General features: G+C 54.4%; 1 protein-coding gene across 7 annotated transcripts in view; it reads left to right on the forward strand.

Moving 5' to 3' along the window:
- The window catches only part of GRM7 (glutamate metabotropic receptor 7), a 191,813-nt gene extending 180,134 nt beyond the window's left edge, over positions 1-11,679 (forward strand). For 2 of the 7 annotated variants that reach the window (XM_039734246.1, XM_039734253.1), the window contains one exon: positions 11,287-11,417. Coding sequence is in view for 4 of the 7 variants with exons in the window: in XM_039734250.1 (XP_039590184.1) it covers positions 11,287-11,596 (310 nt within the window). In the remaining 3 variants the exon portion in view is untranslated. Of the gene's footprint in view, positions 1-1,959; positions 2,633-11,286 lie in introns of those variants that run through there. The other 5 variants (XM_039734250.1, XM_039734251.1, XM_039734249.1 and 2 more) reach the window with 5 other exon arrangements.
- Positions 11,680-18,007: the final 6,328 nt, after the last annotated feature.

The raw sequence follows: 18,007 nt of genomic DNA on the forward strand, positions 1-18,007 counted from the left end.
CAGGATTGTGAGTATGGAGAAAGCTGCTCAGGTGTGCAAGAACAGCAAAAAATCTCAGTTCCTGCCCCATTGCGTGCCTTGGTGAAGCTGTGCAAGCCTTGGTGTGTTTGTCACCTTGTGGGGAGCAGGGCAAACCCCCGCAGCTCTGGGAAGGGAGGGAGCAGCCAGAGACAGAGCTGCAGGAGCCACTGGAGTGAGGAGCTGTGCCTGGGCTGCCACGGAGTGCCAAGGCAGTCTGTCTGTGCAGGGACTGCCCTGCTTTGGCTCTCAGGAGCAGCAGCACACCCAAGGCAGCAGGAGCTGGGGCTCTGGGGGCTCCTCTCACAGCACTGCTGTCACAGCCAGCCCCTCTGCACAGCATCACTGCGATTTGTTCCTCTGTGGGGCTTCAGGGCAGCAAACGGAAATGTGAGTTTCCATTCCCACACCCAGAGAGCTGTGGCGTTCACTAGAGGAGAGCATCCTTTGGCCTTCCAGAGAGGTTTCTGACTTTGGGCTGAGGTTCTCTGGGCTCTGACAGCAGGCAGCAAAGGCAGGGGTTCTTTTCCAGCCAGAGGAAATGAAAAAGCAAGGAAGGGAATTAGCCAAACACATGAGAATGCCCGTGAAGCATGCCATGGGGACAGGGAGGAGGGAAGGAAGGCAGCCCAGGCCGGGGGTGAGAGGTTTGGCTGAGTTCCCTCAGTGACCCAGAGCTGGGAGCAGTCTGGCCCTGCACCCACTGGGGTGCCTGTTCTTGCTGCTTGGGGGAAAAGAAACAGGAAAGATAAAGTTGCCATAGTTACACCACTTGTCACGATGCTTATCATGTCCCTGGATAAAGAGCCCTGCATTAAATCTGGCTCTTATTAATATCAGCTGTTAAACATTTCCAGGGTATTTGAAATCAAGACTTTCTGCTAAAAATTAAATGTTGATTGCAGCAAAGTCGGGCAGTTTAAGGGCGAGGCTCAGTGTAATTTTGTCAGACACTGTGTAACAGTGGTACACCAGGAATACATTTCCCAGTGAACTGAGTCTCTCTGCACCTCGTGAACATTCTTGATTTTCCTGTGAAGATGTTTGTTGCTGGCAGCTCTTTGCCAAGGAGCTGGAGCAGGCCAGCTGGCAGGCAGGGAGAGGAGTTCCTGGGGTGAGGAAGGAAGCACTGCTGCGATTGCTGTGTAACATGGAGGGCTGGCAGAGCTGAAGGGAAGCCTCAGGGTGGGCTAGCTGTGGCCTGCTGTGCCTGCAGGGGCTGGCAGGGGACGGGACAGAGAATGTTCCCAGGGCTGAGGGACGGGACGGGACGGGATGGGACGGGATGGGACGGGATGGGAAGGGACAGGACAGGACAGGACAGGGCAGGACAGGGCAGGACAGGACGGGACAGGACAGGATGGGACAGGATGGGACAGGATAGGGCAGGACGGGACAGGACGGGATGGGACGGGACAGGACAGGACAGGACAGGACAGGGCAGGACAGGACAGGGCAGGACAGGACAGGACAGGGGAATGGCTCCCCACTGCAGGAGGGCAGGGCGAGCTGGGACACTGGGAAGGAATTGTTCCCTGGCAGGGGGAAGGAGCCCACAACACCTCCCAGGAGGGCAGCAGAAACAAGGGAGATGTGCTGGAACAGGTCATGGCCGTGCTGGGAGGGCAGGGCAGCCACGGAGCCCTGGCTGTGCCCAGGGGTGGGGACAGGGCGCTGGGGACACCCTGGAAGCAGTTCAGCACCGCAGTCAGGAGGCAGAGGTGAATTGTTTTCCAGCAGCTCTGACTCCAGGCCTCCTCGGGGATGTTTCAGCCATCACTCGGGTCATAATTTTAATTATGTTTCATGCAAACTGTTTTCACACTTGGCTCTAACAGCTCTCTGCAGAGCCTGGCTTTCCAGGTAAGATAACCAAAGTGCTGTTAATGACTTTGTTTTAAGCAGGTGAAAATAATTTGCTTCCATTTGTTATCTTTGCAGTCCACAGCACTCACACAGCAGCAGTAGAAATGGAGTTGGAATTAGCAGGTTTTCTGTACCGCTGGCTCCAATTAAGGAATATGAGTTGGGTTTGTTTCTTCCCTGCCATAATCTCATAAACACTTGAAAGACATTTCCTAAGATCCTGTGCACCTTTCCAGCTCCTCGTGGTGCAGGTGAGGCTCTGGGGAGGGGCTGGTGTGAGGGTTGTGCAGTGGCTCCGTTGTGCCTGGCTCCATCCCCACGTCCTCCTCCACGGGAGCAGGATTTCTGTCCCCACACCCCTGTGGGACACAGCACAGCTCTGCCTGTGCTCCTCTGCAGTCCCTCTCTGCTCAGCCTTCCTGCTGTGCGTCCCTGATCCTGACGGGGCAGATCTCTCAAGCCTCCCTGACACAGTTCTTATCTGCCAAGCAGACAAGGGGGAGATGGAGAGATGCAACCAGACAGGAGATAGGGATCCAGCCAAAGGTGCCCGAGATGATGCTCTTCAGCAGTGCTTTGTTGATTTTCGCTTTTATTTGGAAGGGTACAACTAATCCTTCTCTATCAGTTTTATTTCCTGACTCAAAATCTCAATCCCGTAGTTCTGCCTCTGGCAAAGCCCTGCAGGTTTTTCAGGCCATGAGCAGCCTGGCTCTGTTCTGTGACTCAGGGTCCCTTTTATGTTGGTGGCCCAGGGGGGGAGGTTCATCTCTGCCCCCCGGGAGCCCCTCGAGGCTGGAGGAGCTGATCCCTGATCCCTGATCCCTGATCCCAGGGGCTGGAGCAGGTCAGTGGCTGCAGGCACTGCAGATTGTCCCTGCAGGCAGCAGGAGCAGCTCGTGGAGGTGGCACTGGAGCAGCCCAGGCAGGGATGACAACGTGCTGTGCTCGTGTGGCAGAGCTGGCACTGGCCCTGCTGAGTGCTCCCACGTGGCAGTGCCACCTCTGGCCAGGGATGAACGGGAGCACTGCACACACACAGGGACAGGCCAGCGTGTCCCACCCCTGGTCACAGCTCTGGGGATCACTGCAGGTTCACCTCTGTCCTGCCCAGGGGCAGGTTCAGCCCTGCCCGGGGCCGTGGCAGTGTGGTGACATTCCTCAGGGATGTGTTCTGCCCAGGAAGGGCAGCTGCCCCCAGCTCTGAGCTTCCTGCCAGGGCTGGAACACCACGACAAACCCAAAGTGCTCCCGTGTCCAAGAGGGAAATTGTTTCAGAGGCATCAGAAGCAATCAGGAACTTTCTGGTTTGTACTTTCCTGTAAATTCTCAGGGCTGGCAGCTCTGGCATCCCCAGGTGCTGCCTTGCCCTCGTCTCAAGCTGAGTTCAGTGGGATCTCAGTGGGTTGCAATCCCTCTCCAGGCTGGAGAGCTGGAGTTAACTGCACTCTCCTGAAAATAGGAACTGCACATCTTGTGCTGTGCTCCACAGGATTTTTTCTTGCTTGTCTTTGTAGACAGCTGGAGTTTGCTCCAGTTTGCTGGACAGTTTGCTGTCCACAGAGCAGTGTTAGGGGTGTAAACAGCTCTGCCTGTGCTCCTCTGCAGTCCCTCTCTGCTCAGCCTTCCTGCCGTGCATCCCTGATCCTGACGGGGCAGATCTCTCAAGCCTCCCTGACACAGTTCTTATCTGCCAAGCAGACAAGGGGGAGATGGAGAGATGCAGCCAGACAGGAGATAGGGATCCAGCCAAAGGTGCCCGAGATGATGCTCTTCAGCAGTGCTTTGTTGATTTTCGCTTTTATTTGGAAGGGTACAACTAATCCTTCTCTATCAGTTTTATTTCCTGACTCAAAATCTCAATCCCGTAGTTCTGCCTCTGGCAAAGCCCTGCAGGTTTTTCAGGCCATGAGCAGCCTGGCTCTGTTCTGTGACTCAGGGTCCCTTTTATGTTGGTGGCCCAGGGGGGGAGGTTCATCTCTGCCCCCCGGGAGCCCCTCGAGGCTGGAGGAGCTGATCCCTGATCCCTGATCCCTGATCCCAGGGGCTGGAGCAGGTCAGTGGCTGCAGGCACTGCAGATTGTCCCTGCAGGCAGCAGGAGCAGCTCGTGGAGGTGGCACTGGAGCAGCCCAGGCAGGGATGACAACGTGCTGTGCTCGTGTGGCAGAGCTGGCACTGGCCCTGCTGAGTGCTCCCACGTGGCAGTGCCACCTCTGGCCAGGGACAGACGGGAGCACTGCACAGCACTGCACACACACAGGGACAGGCCAGCGTGTCCCACCCCTGGTCACAGCTCTGGGGATCACTGCAGGTTCACCTCTGTCCTGCCGAGGAGCAGGGTCAGCCCTGCCAGGGGCCGTGGCAGTGTGGTGACATTCCTCAGGGATGTGTTCTGCCCAGGAAGGGCAGCTGCCCCCAGCTCTGAGCTTCCTGCCAGGGCTGGAACACCACGACAAACCCAAAGTGCTCCCGTGTCCAAGAGGGAAATTGTTTCAGAGGCATCAGAAGCAATCAGGAACTTTCTGGTTTGTACTTTCCTGTAAATTCTCAGGGCTGGCAGCTCTGGCATCCCCAGGTGCTGCCTTGCCCTCGTCTCAAGCTGAGTCCAGTGGGATCTCAGTGGGTTGCAATCCCTCTCCAGGCTGGAGAGCTGGAGTTAACTGCACTCTCCTGAAAATAGGAACTGCACATCTTGTGCTGTGCTCCACAGGATTTTTTCTTGCTTGTCTTTGTAGACAGCTGGAGTTTGCTGTCCACAGAGCAGTGTCAGGGGTGTAGGCTTGTCTTTGTAGACAGCTGGAGTTTGCTCCAGTTTGCTGGACAGTTTGCTGTCCACAGAGCAGTGTTAGGGGTGTAATGGTCACCCTGTGGCATGAGGACAGCTTTCCAGCACAGCAGCTCTGTCTGTGCCCCTGTGCCAGAGCTCTGTGCGTGAGCCCAGGTCCATTATTTGTCTGTACACAGAGGAAAGCATGCCCAGCTTTCCAACAGTCCTTTCCTCCTTCTTGCCCCTTTCCAGAGGTGCCCTGTGCACAGGGACTGCACAGAATAACCTCGACATCATCCTGGGGGATGGCATGAGGAGCTTGCCAAGCTTTCTGGGATTCCCTGGGGAATGATCAGGAATTATTCCTCTGGAAACCAAGTCGGTGCAGGCGTGGGTCTGGTGGAGCTGCTGTCCCTGTGGGGTCTGAGCTCAGGGTTCCTTCCCCCTGTGCACAGAGGAGCTCACCAGCAGGCTGGGCTCAGTCCAGCACATTTGCAGGACACCAAAGCCAACATTTACTCAAAGCCTCCCACGCTGTCTTAAGCTCTGAGAGGGTCAGATCGTTGCCACTCTGACCTGAATTGATGCTATTATTATGCCATTATCTTACCCAAGGAGTGCTTTTATTACTCTTCCTCTCAGATGCATTCCCAGCTCTCACACTGGAGCCAAACCTGAGGAATTAAAACCACACACCCCGGGAGCTGCTGCTGCCTGAGAGCTTCCGAGGCTCAAGCAGACTTGTGTAAGAAAAGCCTTCCTCAAACCCAGTGCCCTGGGGAGCTGGCGAGGTCGGCTCTTCCCTCCATTAAATCCTTCTGGAGCTTCAAGCACCGCTCATTAAGGAACCCGGATATTGAATATTTGTACTTGCTCCTCGTCCCCCCGCTCCGTGGGGCTCTGGCAGTCCCCTGGGCTCAGGCTCACCCCAGGGTGCTGTCACTCATCTCTGGGCTCTGCAGGCTCTGTGACAGGCAGGGAAATAGCTGTGCCTAAAAGGGACGATGACAAGGGAGCCTAGAGGTCAAACGGAGCCCTGGACAGAATGTGAGGAGCTGAGGAGTGGAATCTGTGTGAAATGGGACACAGGAGAGGGCTCCTCGGGTGCAAACACACCTGCAGCCTCTGCCCAGCCCTGCTCTGAGCATGGCATTGCACGCAATGCACAAACATCATCATTCCAACGGGCTGAAGCACGGTGCCATTGCTAATTGCACTCTGAGCACCCGAGGTGAGGCAGGCACGCCCAGCTGGGCAGAGTGTGCAGGGCAGGGTGCTCTGCTCCTGCTCCTGCTGCTGCCCTGACAGTCCCAGCCAGCTGTGGGGTGTTCAGAGGTTCCTCAGGACGACCCACCAGTTATCCTGCTGGAGAAGCCAAGGGGCACGTCCACCAGAAGGGATGGAGGGCTGGGCAGGGAGCACTTCTCACAGGACAAGACAAAACGGCCTCGAGATGCACGAGGGGAGGTTTAGGTTGGATCTTAGAGAAAATATCTTCCCTGAAAGTAGAGAAAATCTCTTCCCTGAAAGGGCTGTCCAGGCCTGGCACAGCTGCCCAGGGCAGGGCTGGAGTCCCCATCCCTGGGGGATTTCAGAGCCCTGTGGATGTGGCACTTGGGGACGTGGGGCACTGCTGGGGGAAGGGTTGCACTCGATGGTCTTGGAGGACTTTTCCAGCAATTCACTGACTCTCTGATGGTATCACCTGAGCACTGTGGCACCTAGCACTGTGGCACCTGAGCCTGTGCTGTGGCTGGCACATCCAGCCCTGTCCAGCCCGTCACCAGCTGCCACCTGAGTGGTTGTGTCCCAGAAAATCTGCAATCAGGAACAGCAGGAATGTTTTCAGCACCCTGCCCTGCCTGGTGCTGTCTGGGATGTGCTGGGGAATGTCCCACACCCAGAATTAATGCCCACACCCAGAATGCCCACACCCAGAATTAATGCCCACACCCAGAATGCCACTGCTGTTCCCGCTGTGCTGCTGCACCAGGAGAGGCAGGGGAGCCTACAGCTGAGGACAGAATTTGTGGGAGAAGGCTGCAAAGCAATTAGGGAGGAACACACTTCTCCTAATGCTATATTTGTTATTTAATTTACTTGCATTCTGTTATTCAAACAGGGCGTTCCATTGCTCCTGTGTGTGAAAGCCACAGGGCCAGGCTGGAGGGAAATGGCTTTGTGCACTGAGAGCCGATAAGGTGCCAGAGCACTGTGGCAGCACAACAAGAGAGATGTCAAAATGTGAAAGAACAATCCATTTACATTTAGATACCAAATTTAAAATTATTTTCTCCAAGCTTCATTCCATTTGTTGGGGTTTGGGCAAGCATGTAGAATCATTTAGGCCTGTTGCTTTCATCTCTCTCTCATCTAAATTCCCCAATTGAAAGGCAGCAGAGCATGGGGATAGCTCTGTCTTTCTGGCAGAGATCGAGGAAAAGCCACGGAGCTCCATTTTGCTTTTAGATGGACTGGAAGTAGGATTTAATAATCAGCCTCTGCTCTGCCTGGCACAAATGATATGGGTTGCTAAGCCAGAATTAAGGAAATGAAAGAGAGGAGCTGAGAATTATCTGCCCCAGTGACTGCAGAGGGAATCAGAGCAGGAGCTCCAGGCTCGGAGCCATCCCCATGTCCGTCCCTGCTCGAGCTGGGAATGCTCAGATGATGTTTCATGTGTTTGATAGCTTGAGATGCCTGGGGGCTGCAATAAAATTCATTTCTTGCACTGTAAATCTTTGCTCTTTAAGCATGGAAGAGGTTACAAATGTGCATAAAATTGAAGTGCAAGTGATTACATCTCGCTCTGAGTCAGTATTGACAGCTCTGCCTTGCTCTGGGGGGCTGTGGGAGCTCCTTTCTTTGTGACCTGTGCCCAGGGTAATGAAAACCACTCAAGTGATGAAACTCCTGAGTCCAAAGAGGATTTTTGGCCTCTGTGTGTTTGTTTTTGATGTGGTGCTGGCACGGAGGTGCAGCTGCTCCCCATGCTGGTGCTCAGGCTGGCAGGGGCTGGGTGCTGTGGACAGGAGTGCCTTCCTGGGCTCTGGGGAGCCTTGTTGCTGCTTGGTGCCAGTCAGCATAGGGCTGTCCCCGTGAGGGTGGCGGCTGCAAGGGCACCTCTGCCAGGCAGCCGTGGCACAGCAAGGGGCACCTGGGCACTGCCCCTCCTCAGCTGTGCCGGGGACATTCAGTCGGGAATCAGGAACACTTCCCTGGAAGAGTGGCCAGGCCCCCAGGAGGTGGAGTGCCCGTCCCTGGGGGCTCCAAAAGCGAGCCCAGGTGCCCTGAGTGCCAGGGGTGGTGGCTGTCCCTCAGTGCCAGCTGTGGTGGCTGTGCTGGTGGCTGTCCCTGTGTCCCTCAGTGCCAGCTGTGGTGGCTGTGCTGGTATCAGCTGTGCTGGTGCCAGCTGTGTGGCTGTCCCTGTGTCCCCCAGTGCCAGGGGTGCTGGTGTCACTGAAGGTCAGACTCGCTGATCTCAGGCTTTTCCAGCCCCTGTGGCTCTGTGGGGTCACTGTGCCTTGTCAAGGACCTGTGCCCAGGTCCTGGCTGTGCCCGCCTGTGTCCCGCAGCTGTCCCTCCTCCTCGTTCCTTCCATTGGCATGGTCACTCGTCACCAGTAATTAGCGGGAAATTAGCAGGAAAGGGCGCTGGTCTCTAACTGTGACAGCAAACCTCTTCTTAAGGCGCTAAAGGCTCTTTAGAAAGCTCTCCTTTATTCCCAAGGAAGTTCCACGGTGCAAATGCCTCGGGAGCAGCTTTATTTGCAGCAGGCAAATAAATAAATAAATAGATAAATAAATAAATAAATAAATAGGCAGGAGCCGGGGTTTCTCCTTGCTGCCCCGCTCTGGGGCGCTGGCCCCGAGGGCGAGCCCTGGGAATTGCCGGGGGATGTCCCAGCAGCGCAGGTTGCTCCCGGCTCGCCGCCGGCCCGTCCAGCCCAGCGGGCACCGAGGCTGCCATAATTGGGTGTGTGCTAATTAACATGTGTGTGCTGCTTGCGGGAGGCCGGTCTGTGCTCGCAGCCGGAGCCGTCACCCTCCGCAGAGCAGCAGTGTGAGGTCTGTACCTGCCGAGGGAGGAGCGGGATGCTCCCTGCTGCATCCGAGCAGGGCAGCGCTGCTGCTTCATTGCCTCCCCCGTTTTCATGGGAATTCATTGCTTTGAGGAAACCCGGTCCATAGCTGGCGCTAATTGCCGGCGGTAATGATGAGCTGTGGCTCGGGAGAGGCTCATCAGCGAGGCAGGCTGTGTCTGCCCTGAGCTGCCCGAGCCTGGGACGCGGCTGCAAGGTGCACAGAGCTGCACTCGCTGGGTTAGTGCAGGAGCAGAGCGGGGAAATGCAGCGGAGCCGTCAAACCAAAAATGTCATGGTTTGACCCTGGCACAATGCCAGGGCCCCCATGAAGGGTATATTGCCAAAAGGGTTGCTGTGAGATGTGACCCGGGAACAGATCCCCTGGCCTGGCAGCCTTGCACAGAGCTGCACTCGCTGGGTTAGTGCAGGAGCAGAGCGGGGAAATGCAGCGGAGCCGTCAGGGACGTGATCCCCTGGCCTGGCAGCCCTTAAACAAGGAAGATTGTCTTTCCTCTCTGAAAATAACCCCGCGGCTTTTATTGATCATTTTATCTGAATTATGGATGATGCTTTTGTCAGCGCCATTATCCCGGTGAGGCAGGGCCGTGCCAAGGGTTGTGTCACTGCCTCAGAGCCCCTCCAGGGATCCACAGCGCTCCTTGGCTCCATCCCTTTGGCACCTTTGGTGGTTCCTGGACCTGTTGGAAGTGAGAAAGGAGTACTGGGGCTGCACTGCTGAGAAAACTCGTCAGCAGGATGGCTGGTTTTGCTGGGAGCCCCAGTAATGCCCGGGGACACTGGAGGGGTGCCACGATCTGAACTCACAGGGGAGCATCTAAACCTGTCATAGACACGCTGCTGCTCCTTGAAATTGGAGCATGTAATGGCTAAAGCTGAAGTACATCACAAAATAATGCATGGAATTACTTTGCGACCTGTTCCGTGATGACATTTTTTTTCCCAGGCTCATTTTACCCTTCTTCAGCGTTTAATAGCGTTCCCCAGTTTATTGGATATTTGTGGTGTAGCCTTGAAGGATAATGAGTTTTATCCTGGCAGATGTTGGACACCTTGTGTGCCAGAGAAGTTAATGGGAGCTGAAGATGATCAGCCCTTTGTGGGATCAGTCCTTGATTGAACAGGCAGCACTGACTCCTGCCTGGGGCACGAGCAAAGAGGGCTTCAGAGAAGATTGCAACGGGCTGCAGCTCCACTGGCAGAGATGCAGGGGGTGCTCAGGGCTGGCAGAGATGCAGGGGGTGCAGGGGAGACACACAGAGCCCTGTGGGAGCCGTGTCCTGTCTGGGTCTGGTTTTGCCAAGGGGCTGAGAGGAGCCCCAGGAGGCCCAAACCCAATGAAGTTTGAAAAGCACATCTGCAGAACAAATCCAATTGTTGTTCTCGCCTCTCCTTCCAGTGTCTCTTAAGTCTTCCTGGGAAAGTTTTAAAATGAAACACACAACATTAAAAACATCCAAAGTGTGAGTGGAGTCTCCCCACCTTAGCAGGATGGAAATATTCAGCAAACTGCTGGACTTGTGCCAAATTCTCCCAAAGACTGTGGGATTTAGACTTCAGTGGTTTAGCAAACTGGGATAACTGGAAATCCAGGCTCTTTTTGTGGTCTCTGCAGAGTGTAGGTTGGATCTCAGGGAAAGGTTCATCCCCAGAGGGTGCTGGCACTGCCCAGGGCATGGGCACAGCCCCAGAGCCCCAGGAGCTTTGGGCAGCGCTCCAGGGATGCCCAGGGTGGGGTTTGGGGTGTGTGCAGGGCAGGGGCCGGGCTGGGTGATCCTCGGGGTCCCTTCCAGCTCAGGACATTCCACAATTCTGTGTCCTGGATCTGTCAGTGTTGCCAGAGTACTGCAGAACATTTTGCTTTGTGTTCAGCTGCAAATATTTGCAGTTTTTCCTGAAGGGAGCGTGTAGCAGTGCTCATAATGTTCTGACTGGTTTGATTTCCTTCTGTTTGCAAACAGATTGGATTTGAAGGTCATAATTAGGAAAGCTGGTACCTTCATCCCCATATTGAAAAATTCTCAGAAGTCATAAAACTTGAATAAGAATCACTTTATCCATGAGAAAAGCCAAGTTCAGCCCAGGAGATTTAAGAAGTTGGAGGAAATGTCACTGTTTTTGTAAAAAAGAAATCTTAATAGGATCTGGTTGTGGTGCCTCAGCAGTACAGTCACCCAGACTGCGGGAGCCTGACAAAATCAATCCCTGCTAATTCTGTTTGTAGCCAGAGCTGGAGCTGGAGCTCGGCCTGGCCTGGGAGCCGCCTGCCCGGAGTCGTGTGGGTGGGAGCGGGGTCGGGAGCCACCGGCTGTCCCCATTCCTGGCGTGTCCCCATTCCCAGCACATCCCCATTCCTGGCGTGTCCCCATCCCTGGTGTGTCCCAATTCCTGGTGTGTCCCCATTCCCAGCACATCCCCATTCCTGGCGTGTCCCCATCCCTGGTGTGTCCCCATTCCCGGTGCCCCCAGAGCAGTGCCAGCCCCCCCAAGGGCTCATCCATGGGCTCTGACTCCTGTCTGCTTCTCTTGCAGGCCCTGCTGCAAAAAAGAAGTACGTGAGCTACAACAACCTGGTGATCTAGGCCCAGCTGCCGTGGGCCACGAGCCCACCCGCCTGGCTGAGCTCCCCGCACGGGCTCCGGGGCACCGGGCACAGAGAGGAGCCCCGGCTCCAGGCCGCTCCCGGGATCTCCTCCATCGCTGCCGCTCTGCACGGCGCTGGCCTGGCCTCAGGCCTCAGGGCTGCCGTGGCCTTGGGCCCGCCGTGGCCTTGGAGCTGCCGTGGCCTTGGAGCCACCATGGCCTTGGGGCCTCTCCAGCCTTGGGACCACCATGGCCTTAGGGCTGCCGTGGCCTTGGAGCTGCCATGGCCTTGGAGCCACCATGGCCTTGGGGCCTCTCCAGCTTTGGGACCACCATGGCCTTAGGGCTGCCATGGCCTTGGGGCCTCCATGGCCTTGGGGCCGCCGTGGCCTTGGAGCTGCCATGGCCTTGGGGCCTCTCCGGCCTTGGGGCTGCTCTAGCCTTGGGGCCTCTCCAGCCTTGGGACCACCATGGCCTTGGGGCTGCCGTGGCCTTGGAGCTGCCGTGGCCTTGGAGCCACCACGGCCTTGGGGCCTCTCCAGCCTTGGGACTGCTCCGGCCTTGGAGCTGCCATGGCCTTGGAGCTGCCATGGCCTTGGGGCCTCTCCAGCCTTGGGACTGCTTCGGCCCTGGAGCTGCCATGGCCTTGGGGCCTCCATGGCCTTGGGACCACCGTGGCCTTGGGACCACTGTGGCCTTGGGGCCGCCGTGGCCTTGGGGCCGCCATGGCCTTGGGGCCTCCATGGCCGCGCCTCAGGAGCGGCTCCCTGGGCCGGCCGCACTCGGCTGCTCTGGACTCTAAGGGGCTAATTCTGTCTTTCTATGTACTTCCAGACTGCAAGTTTTTGAACTCTCTGTACAGTTTGTGAGGATTTTTTGCATATTGCCATCCATGTTGTTCCGAGGTCACTGTTTGTTTTTTGGATGCACAGTTTCATTGAGGCCCTGTGCTCTCGGCACCTCTCAAACCACCCGACAACTGAGGATCTGAGACCTGTGTACATGACTTGTATTATTATTCTTGTATCACTGCAATCCATATACCTTATTTTTTTTAACTAAACAAACAAACAAAAAAAAAGAATTTAAAGACCAAAAACTGTGCTGGCGAAGTTTGTCCCCCCCTTCACACCTCCGATGGGCTGCAGAGGAAGCAGGAAGGATTTTTGCTGAGTTTTAGTAGAGGTCTTGATCTTTGGAATGCATGCCAGTAATGTATTTTATGGTACATGTTAATAATTTATGTTTGATATTTGTATTTGTGTTCTACTTTGTTCTTTTCTTTAAGGTATATGACTATTTTGCAATAATTTCAATGATTCTTAGGATATTTGGAGGAAAGATTATGGCTTTTACATGTCTTGAGGTTTTTCTTTGTTGATGCCCCACCATGATTGACCAGTGTGATAAGGACTTACAGAAGCATGTATGTTTTCTACTGTTTGTAATAAGTAATTTCGTTAATCTTGCTGCTTATGTGCCAATTTAGTGAAACCAATCTTTGCCGCAACCTCCTCCCTCCCTCTCCATTCTCTCGATCCTGTGATATTATCCAAGAATGTATCAATAAAGGATTTTGGTTAACTTTTTTTTATTTACTCCAATAAATATATTTTTTCAGTTGTTCCCTCCCCCTTCCCCCTCGTGACTTAACATTTATTTCACAACACTGTCAGACATCCAAAGAGCCGGCACAGAGGGGCTTGTGCACGAGGAGCAGGTCTGGAGAGAGTCCTGGGGAGCTGGCAGCTGATTGCAGGGGGAGAAGTGCTTGGAAGGGGCTGGTAAAGTCTGTAACCACCCCAAAGGCAGGCTGGAGCCCCACAGTGCCAGCCTGCTGCCCGTGTTTGACATCCCCGCGCTGCTGTCACTGCTGACACTCCCGATGCCTTTGAAGGACACTACGTTCAACAGCACGCCAGAAGGTAATTACCTGAGCAATTAATCAGAGTCAATCTGGCAGGCACAGGCTGGGTGAGCTGGGGCAGGAGAAGGGAAAAGCTGAGGCAAGAGGTGAGAGGAAACTCATTCCTTGGCAGCGCAGCACCTGCAGCACCTTCGGCATGGCAACCACGGCTCGGCTGCCACGGAGCCTGGGGAAGGCATTTAGCCTCCCATTTTCTGCAGACAACTTGATCAATTATCCTGATGAAGCTAATCAGCATCAGGAGGAGCTGTGACAGCTGCGGCGGCGCGGGGAGGTGAAGAGCTGGGTGTCACAGCCTGCCTGTCTGCACGGCCATGGCTTGGGGCACCTTCTGCACCAGGCATGGGCTGCAGCTGCCTCCAGATGGAACTCCACCCAGGTAAAGGCTTTCTTAGCAACAAACTAATTACCAGCCAGCTAACAATGCAGGCAGAGGTGCTGCAGCGTTTTCCTTTTCCCACAAACACAGGGACAGAGCCAGCGTTGGGCTAAATACATACATTGCCGTCAAAAAAATGTTTCTTGCTCACAGACTCTCTCTCTTTTTTTTTTTTTTTTCTTCTGAATGGGAAAAGAATGGTTTGTTGGTTTGGTTTTCACTTTGTTTTGGTGAAGGAGGGACTGAGGTGGAAAGAGGGAATGGTGCTGCTGAGAGCTGGTGATGGGGCCCTGTTGGAGCTGTTTTACACCATTCCAGGCAGAGCATCCTGCTGCAACACACACACACAGAAGTGAAAATCATAATCATGCTGGTTCTATTAATTGTTTTAAACATTTAATAATACGAATGCATTAGGATTTTTTTTATCACCTCCACCCCTATTTCTGTGCATTAGACTCTGAAGCAAGTCCCTGAGCCCAGCAAGGCTCTGGTTTAAGAGCTGACACAAGGTGAAGATGTTGCACTCTGCACTGTGGATCAATTTTTATTTTTATTTCACAAACTGCACCACACTATTACACCCACACAGCTCCTTTTCAAACACAGAACCACGAGCCTTTAACTCCATTTAGAGTCTTTTATTTTACAATTGGCTGCACTTAGCATCAGTGCAGTGTTACCATTGTTTCCATAACAGCTTCATCTCATTCCCCACGGAGTACACGCTGGTGTCATGATACTGCTTTGGTCCCTGCAGAGTTTCTGTACTGGTTTGGTCCCTGCAGTTTCTGTACTGCTTTGGTCCCTGCAGAGTCTCTGTACTGGTTTGGTCCCTGCAGAGTCTCTGTACTGGTTTGGTCCCTGCAGTTTCTGTACTGCTTTGGTCCCTGCAGAGTCTCTGTACTGGTTTGGTCCCTGCAGCATTTCTGTACTGGTTTGGTCCCTGCAGCATTTCTGTACTGGTTTGGCGACAGAGATGACTCCCGGGGTGCTGTGGACACCCCTGCTCTGGAGGAGATCAGCCCCAGGGCCAGGGATGGCTCCTGGGTGTCAGGGACACCTCCATGGAGATCAGCCCCAGGTTCAGGGATGGCTCCTGGGTGTCAGGGACAGCTCCATGGAGATCAGCCCCAGGGACAGGGATGGCTCCTGGGTGTCAGGGACAGCTCCATGGAGGAGATCAGCCCCAGGTTCAGGGATGGCTCCTGTGGGGCTGGAGCACCCCCTTGCCCTCGGGCTGGCTGCAGGACCCAGCTGCAGACAGGAAATGTTCCCTTCCCACGGTGATGAACGTGCTCTGAAAAAGCCCCTGTGATCATGAAAGGAGAAAATTCCCCAAGAATGGGAGTGATTTTTTTTTGTTGCCGTTTATTATTGAGACTGAATTACACCAAATTGTTTTGGTATGTAAATGCCAAGTTTATTGTTCATTAAAATCATTGCAGAGCTAAGCTTTCTGGGCATGTTGTATGATAGATAATGACAATTATTTAGCCCGAGTCAGAGCTTAGTCTTAATTTGTGACATTAATTGCCTTTATATATAATTAAATGCACTATAATGCTCCCATATGCAGAATGTGTGCATCCATGAAAGTGCTAATCAAACATATTTATTAATTTCTGAGAGAGCTTTTTGTCAGGGCTTTGATACACTTGAGTGGGTTTTGGTAAATAACATTTTTTAAGATGTTTAGCAAAATATTTTGATAATTGCTTTTTGTGCTGGTGGCATAATTAATATCATTTCTAATAGATTAATAAGAGCTGAGGGGTGAGGTGCCGCTTTGCCTCTGGCTCCCGTGGAGTCACAACCCCACCAGCAGCCTCGGTGTCCCAGGCCTTCCCAAAACCCTTCAAAGGCACACCTGGAGCGTGCTGGGGGTGGCTGAAGGCAGCACACACCTGGAGCCCCCGAGGGCTGTGCCCTGCCTTGGTCTGCTCCTTGTTCCACAGGGATCTGAGCTCCCCTCCCACACCTGGGGCTGCCAGCGTCCATGCCCTGAGCCTGCCATCGGCTGTGCTGAGGGGAGAGCAGACAAGGGGGATGGGGCAGGGGGAGCAGGGCTGCTTTGCAGCCTCTTTTCTGTCCCCTGGCAGCTCCAGGGGGAGCAGGGCTGCCTTTGCAGCCTCTTTTCTGTCCCCTGGCAGCTCCAGGGGGAGCAGGGCTGGCTATTTGCTGGCCTTGGTGCAGCCACAATTATTTAGTATTAATCAACAGTCATTTAATCCATGACTTAATTTTAACAATTGGATTTTATCATTAAATTATAAATTAAAATGAAATTAGTATTTCATTTTAATGATTATTTTGTATTAATAAAATTTTATTCTCTGAAAATTGGCCAAGCACTGGAGCAGGGAAGTGATGGCATCCCCATCCCTGGAAGGGTTCAGCAAATGAGATGTGGCACTTTGCAATTTGGCTGATGGACATGGTCTTGAAAGTTGGACTTGATGATCTTGGAGGCCTTTCTCCAAAAACCCACATATTTATTTCCAACAAATTTTCTTTTCAGCAAATTCTGTTATGTTATACCAACCCAGAAGAATACTCTGTCTTGGGGGGTTTTTTTTGGTGGGTTTTTTTTTTTGTTTGTTTGGGGTTTTGTTTTGTTTTTTGCTTTGTTTTGGGTTTTTTTTTTCCCTTAGGAATGATCTCAGCTTTATTTTTATCTCCAGTTTTTTGGTGCCAGAGGTGGCACTGGGCAGACCCACGGCCCTTTCCCCCAGCCAGTCCCTGGCTGTGCCCAGGGAATGCCAAAGCCTCTCCTCTGACCCCAGGGAGGTTCCAGCAGCCCGGGGACGTGCACAGTCCCAAACCACAATGACAGGACGTCCTTCCTTCCCACCTGCCAGAAGAACTCCAAGCAAGAGGCTTTGTGTGGCTTTATCTCAGGCTCATTGTCCCTGCAGCAGATTTATTAAATCCAGCAGTGCCAGCAGTTCTTTCTCCAGTCACAGCTTTTATCTTGTTGTTCAAAGTTTGGAACAGCACCTCACACAACAATGGACATCACATACATTTCAATGAGCCCTTCAAGGAAGAGCCTCAGCTAAGCTCTGATGAATTATCTCAATCTGGAGCTCTTTAATTTAGAAAATGACTGTCTCCCACCATTAGAACCATAAGATAAGTGAGCCTCGCTCCTAACTTGGCTGGTGCAATCCTGCCTGAGCTCTCTCAGGTGCCTTTGGAGCAGGTCAGTCCTGGCAGGGGCCTTTCCTGGGCCTGGCCAGGAGGCGCAGGGGCTCAGCAGGGGTTTCAAAGGCCAGGCAGCAGAGCATGGCACAGGAGAGGAGCTTCTGGCTCTTGTGGCCCTGGCTGCTGTCCCTGCTCTGCTCTGGGCTCCCAGCAGCCAGAGTGGCCCCTGGCATTCTCCATCACTGCCCATGGCTGGGCTTTATCCCCTCTCAGCACACCTTCCTGGAATGACCCAGAGCTGCATTTCGCCCCCTCAGCCCCAGAGGTGTTTGCCAGCCCCCGGCTGGGGCACAGGCTGCAGACCCCAGGGCAGGCCCTGCACAGCTTCACTGGGGCTGGCACAGCAGGGGGACCAGAGGGGCTCTGAGCCCGTCTGTCCCTGCAGTGACACCGGGCACACCGTCCCTGCTGCCCTCCCTGCAGCCTCTGCCCAGCTCCCACCTCTGCTGAGCCCTCCTTTGTCCCTGGCTGCAGCAGCTCCTGTGGTTCCTCCTCTGCTGCAGCAGCAGCTCCCACGGTCCCTCCCCACGCCCAGCCGGGTTTGTGGGGTTCCCTGAGATCCCCCGGAGCAGGAGCAGCCCCCGAGATGCTCCAGGAACAGCCCCTGAGACCCCCAGGAGCAGGAGCAGCCCCCAAGATGCCCCAGGTGGAGGAGCAGCCCCTGAGATGGAGCAGGAGCAGCCCCCAAGATGCCCCAGGTGGAGGAGCAGCCCCTGAGATGCTCCAGGAACAGCCCCTGAGATGCTCCAGGAGCAGCCCCTGAGACCCCCAGGAGCAGCCCCTGGGACCCTCAGGAGCAGGAGCAGCCCCTGAGATCCCCCAGGAGCAGCCCCTGAGATGCTCCAGGAGCAGGAGCAGCCCCTGGGACCCTCAGGAGCAGGAGCAGCCCCTGAGATCCCCCAGGAGCAGCCCCTGAGATCCCCCAGGAGCAGTCCCTGGGACCCCCAGGAGCAGGAGCAGCCCCCAGTATCCCCCCAGAGCAGGAGCAGCCCAAGACCCCCAGGGATCTGCCCTCAAAGGCTGCCCAGGCTCAGGGACAAGGCAGCACTTGGGAGGACAGAGCATTTTACCCCAGTATGATTCTTCAAGGACTTGGAGCTTGCCTTCTCCATTCTGCCCAGCAAATGTATATAAAATAGGATAGAATAAAATGACAT

This window comes from Passer montanus, unplaced genomic scaffold (genome assembly GCF_014805655.1).
Source record: "Passer montanus isolate IOZ18808 unplaced genomic scaffold, ASM1480565v1 scaffold9, whole genome shotgun sequence".
NCBI lineage: Eukaryota > Metazoa > Chordata > Aves > Passeriformes > Passeridae > Passer > Passer montanus.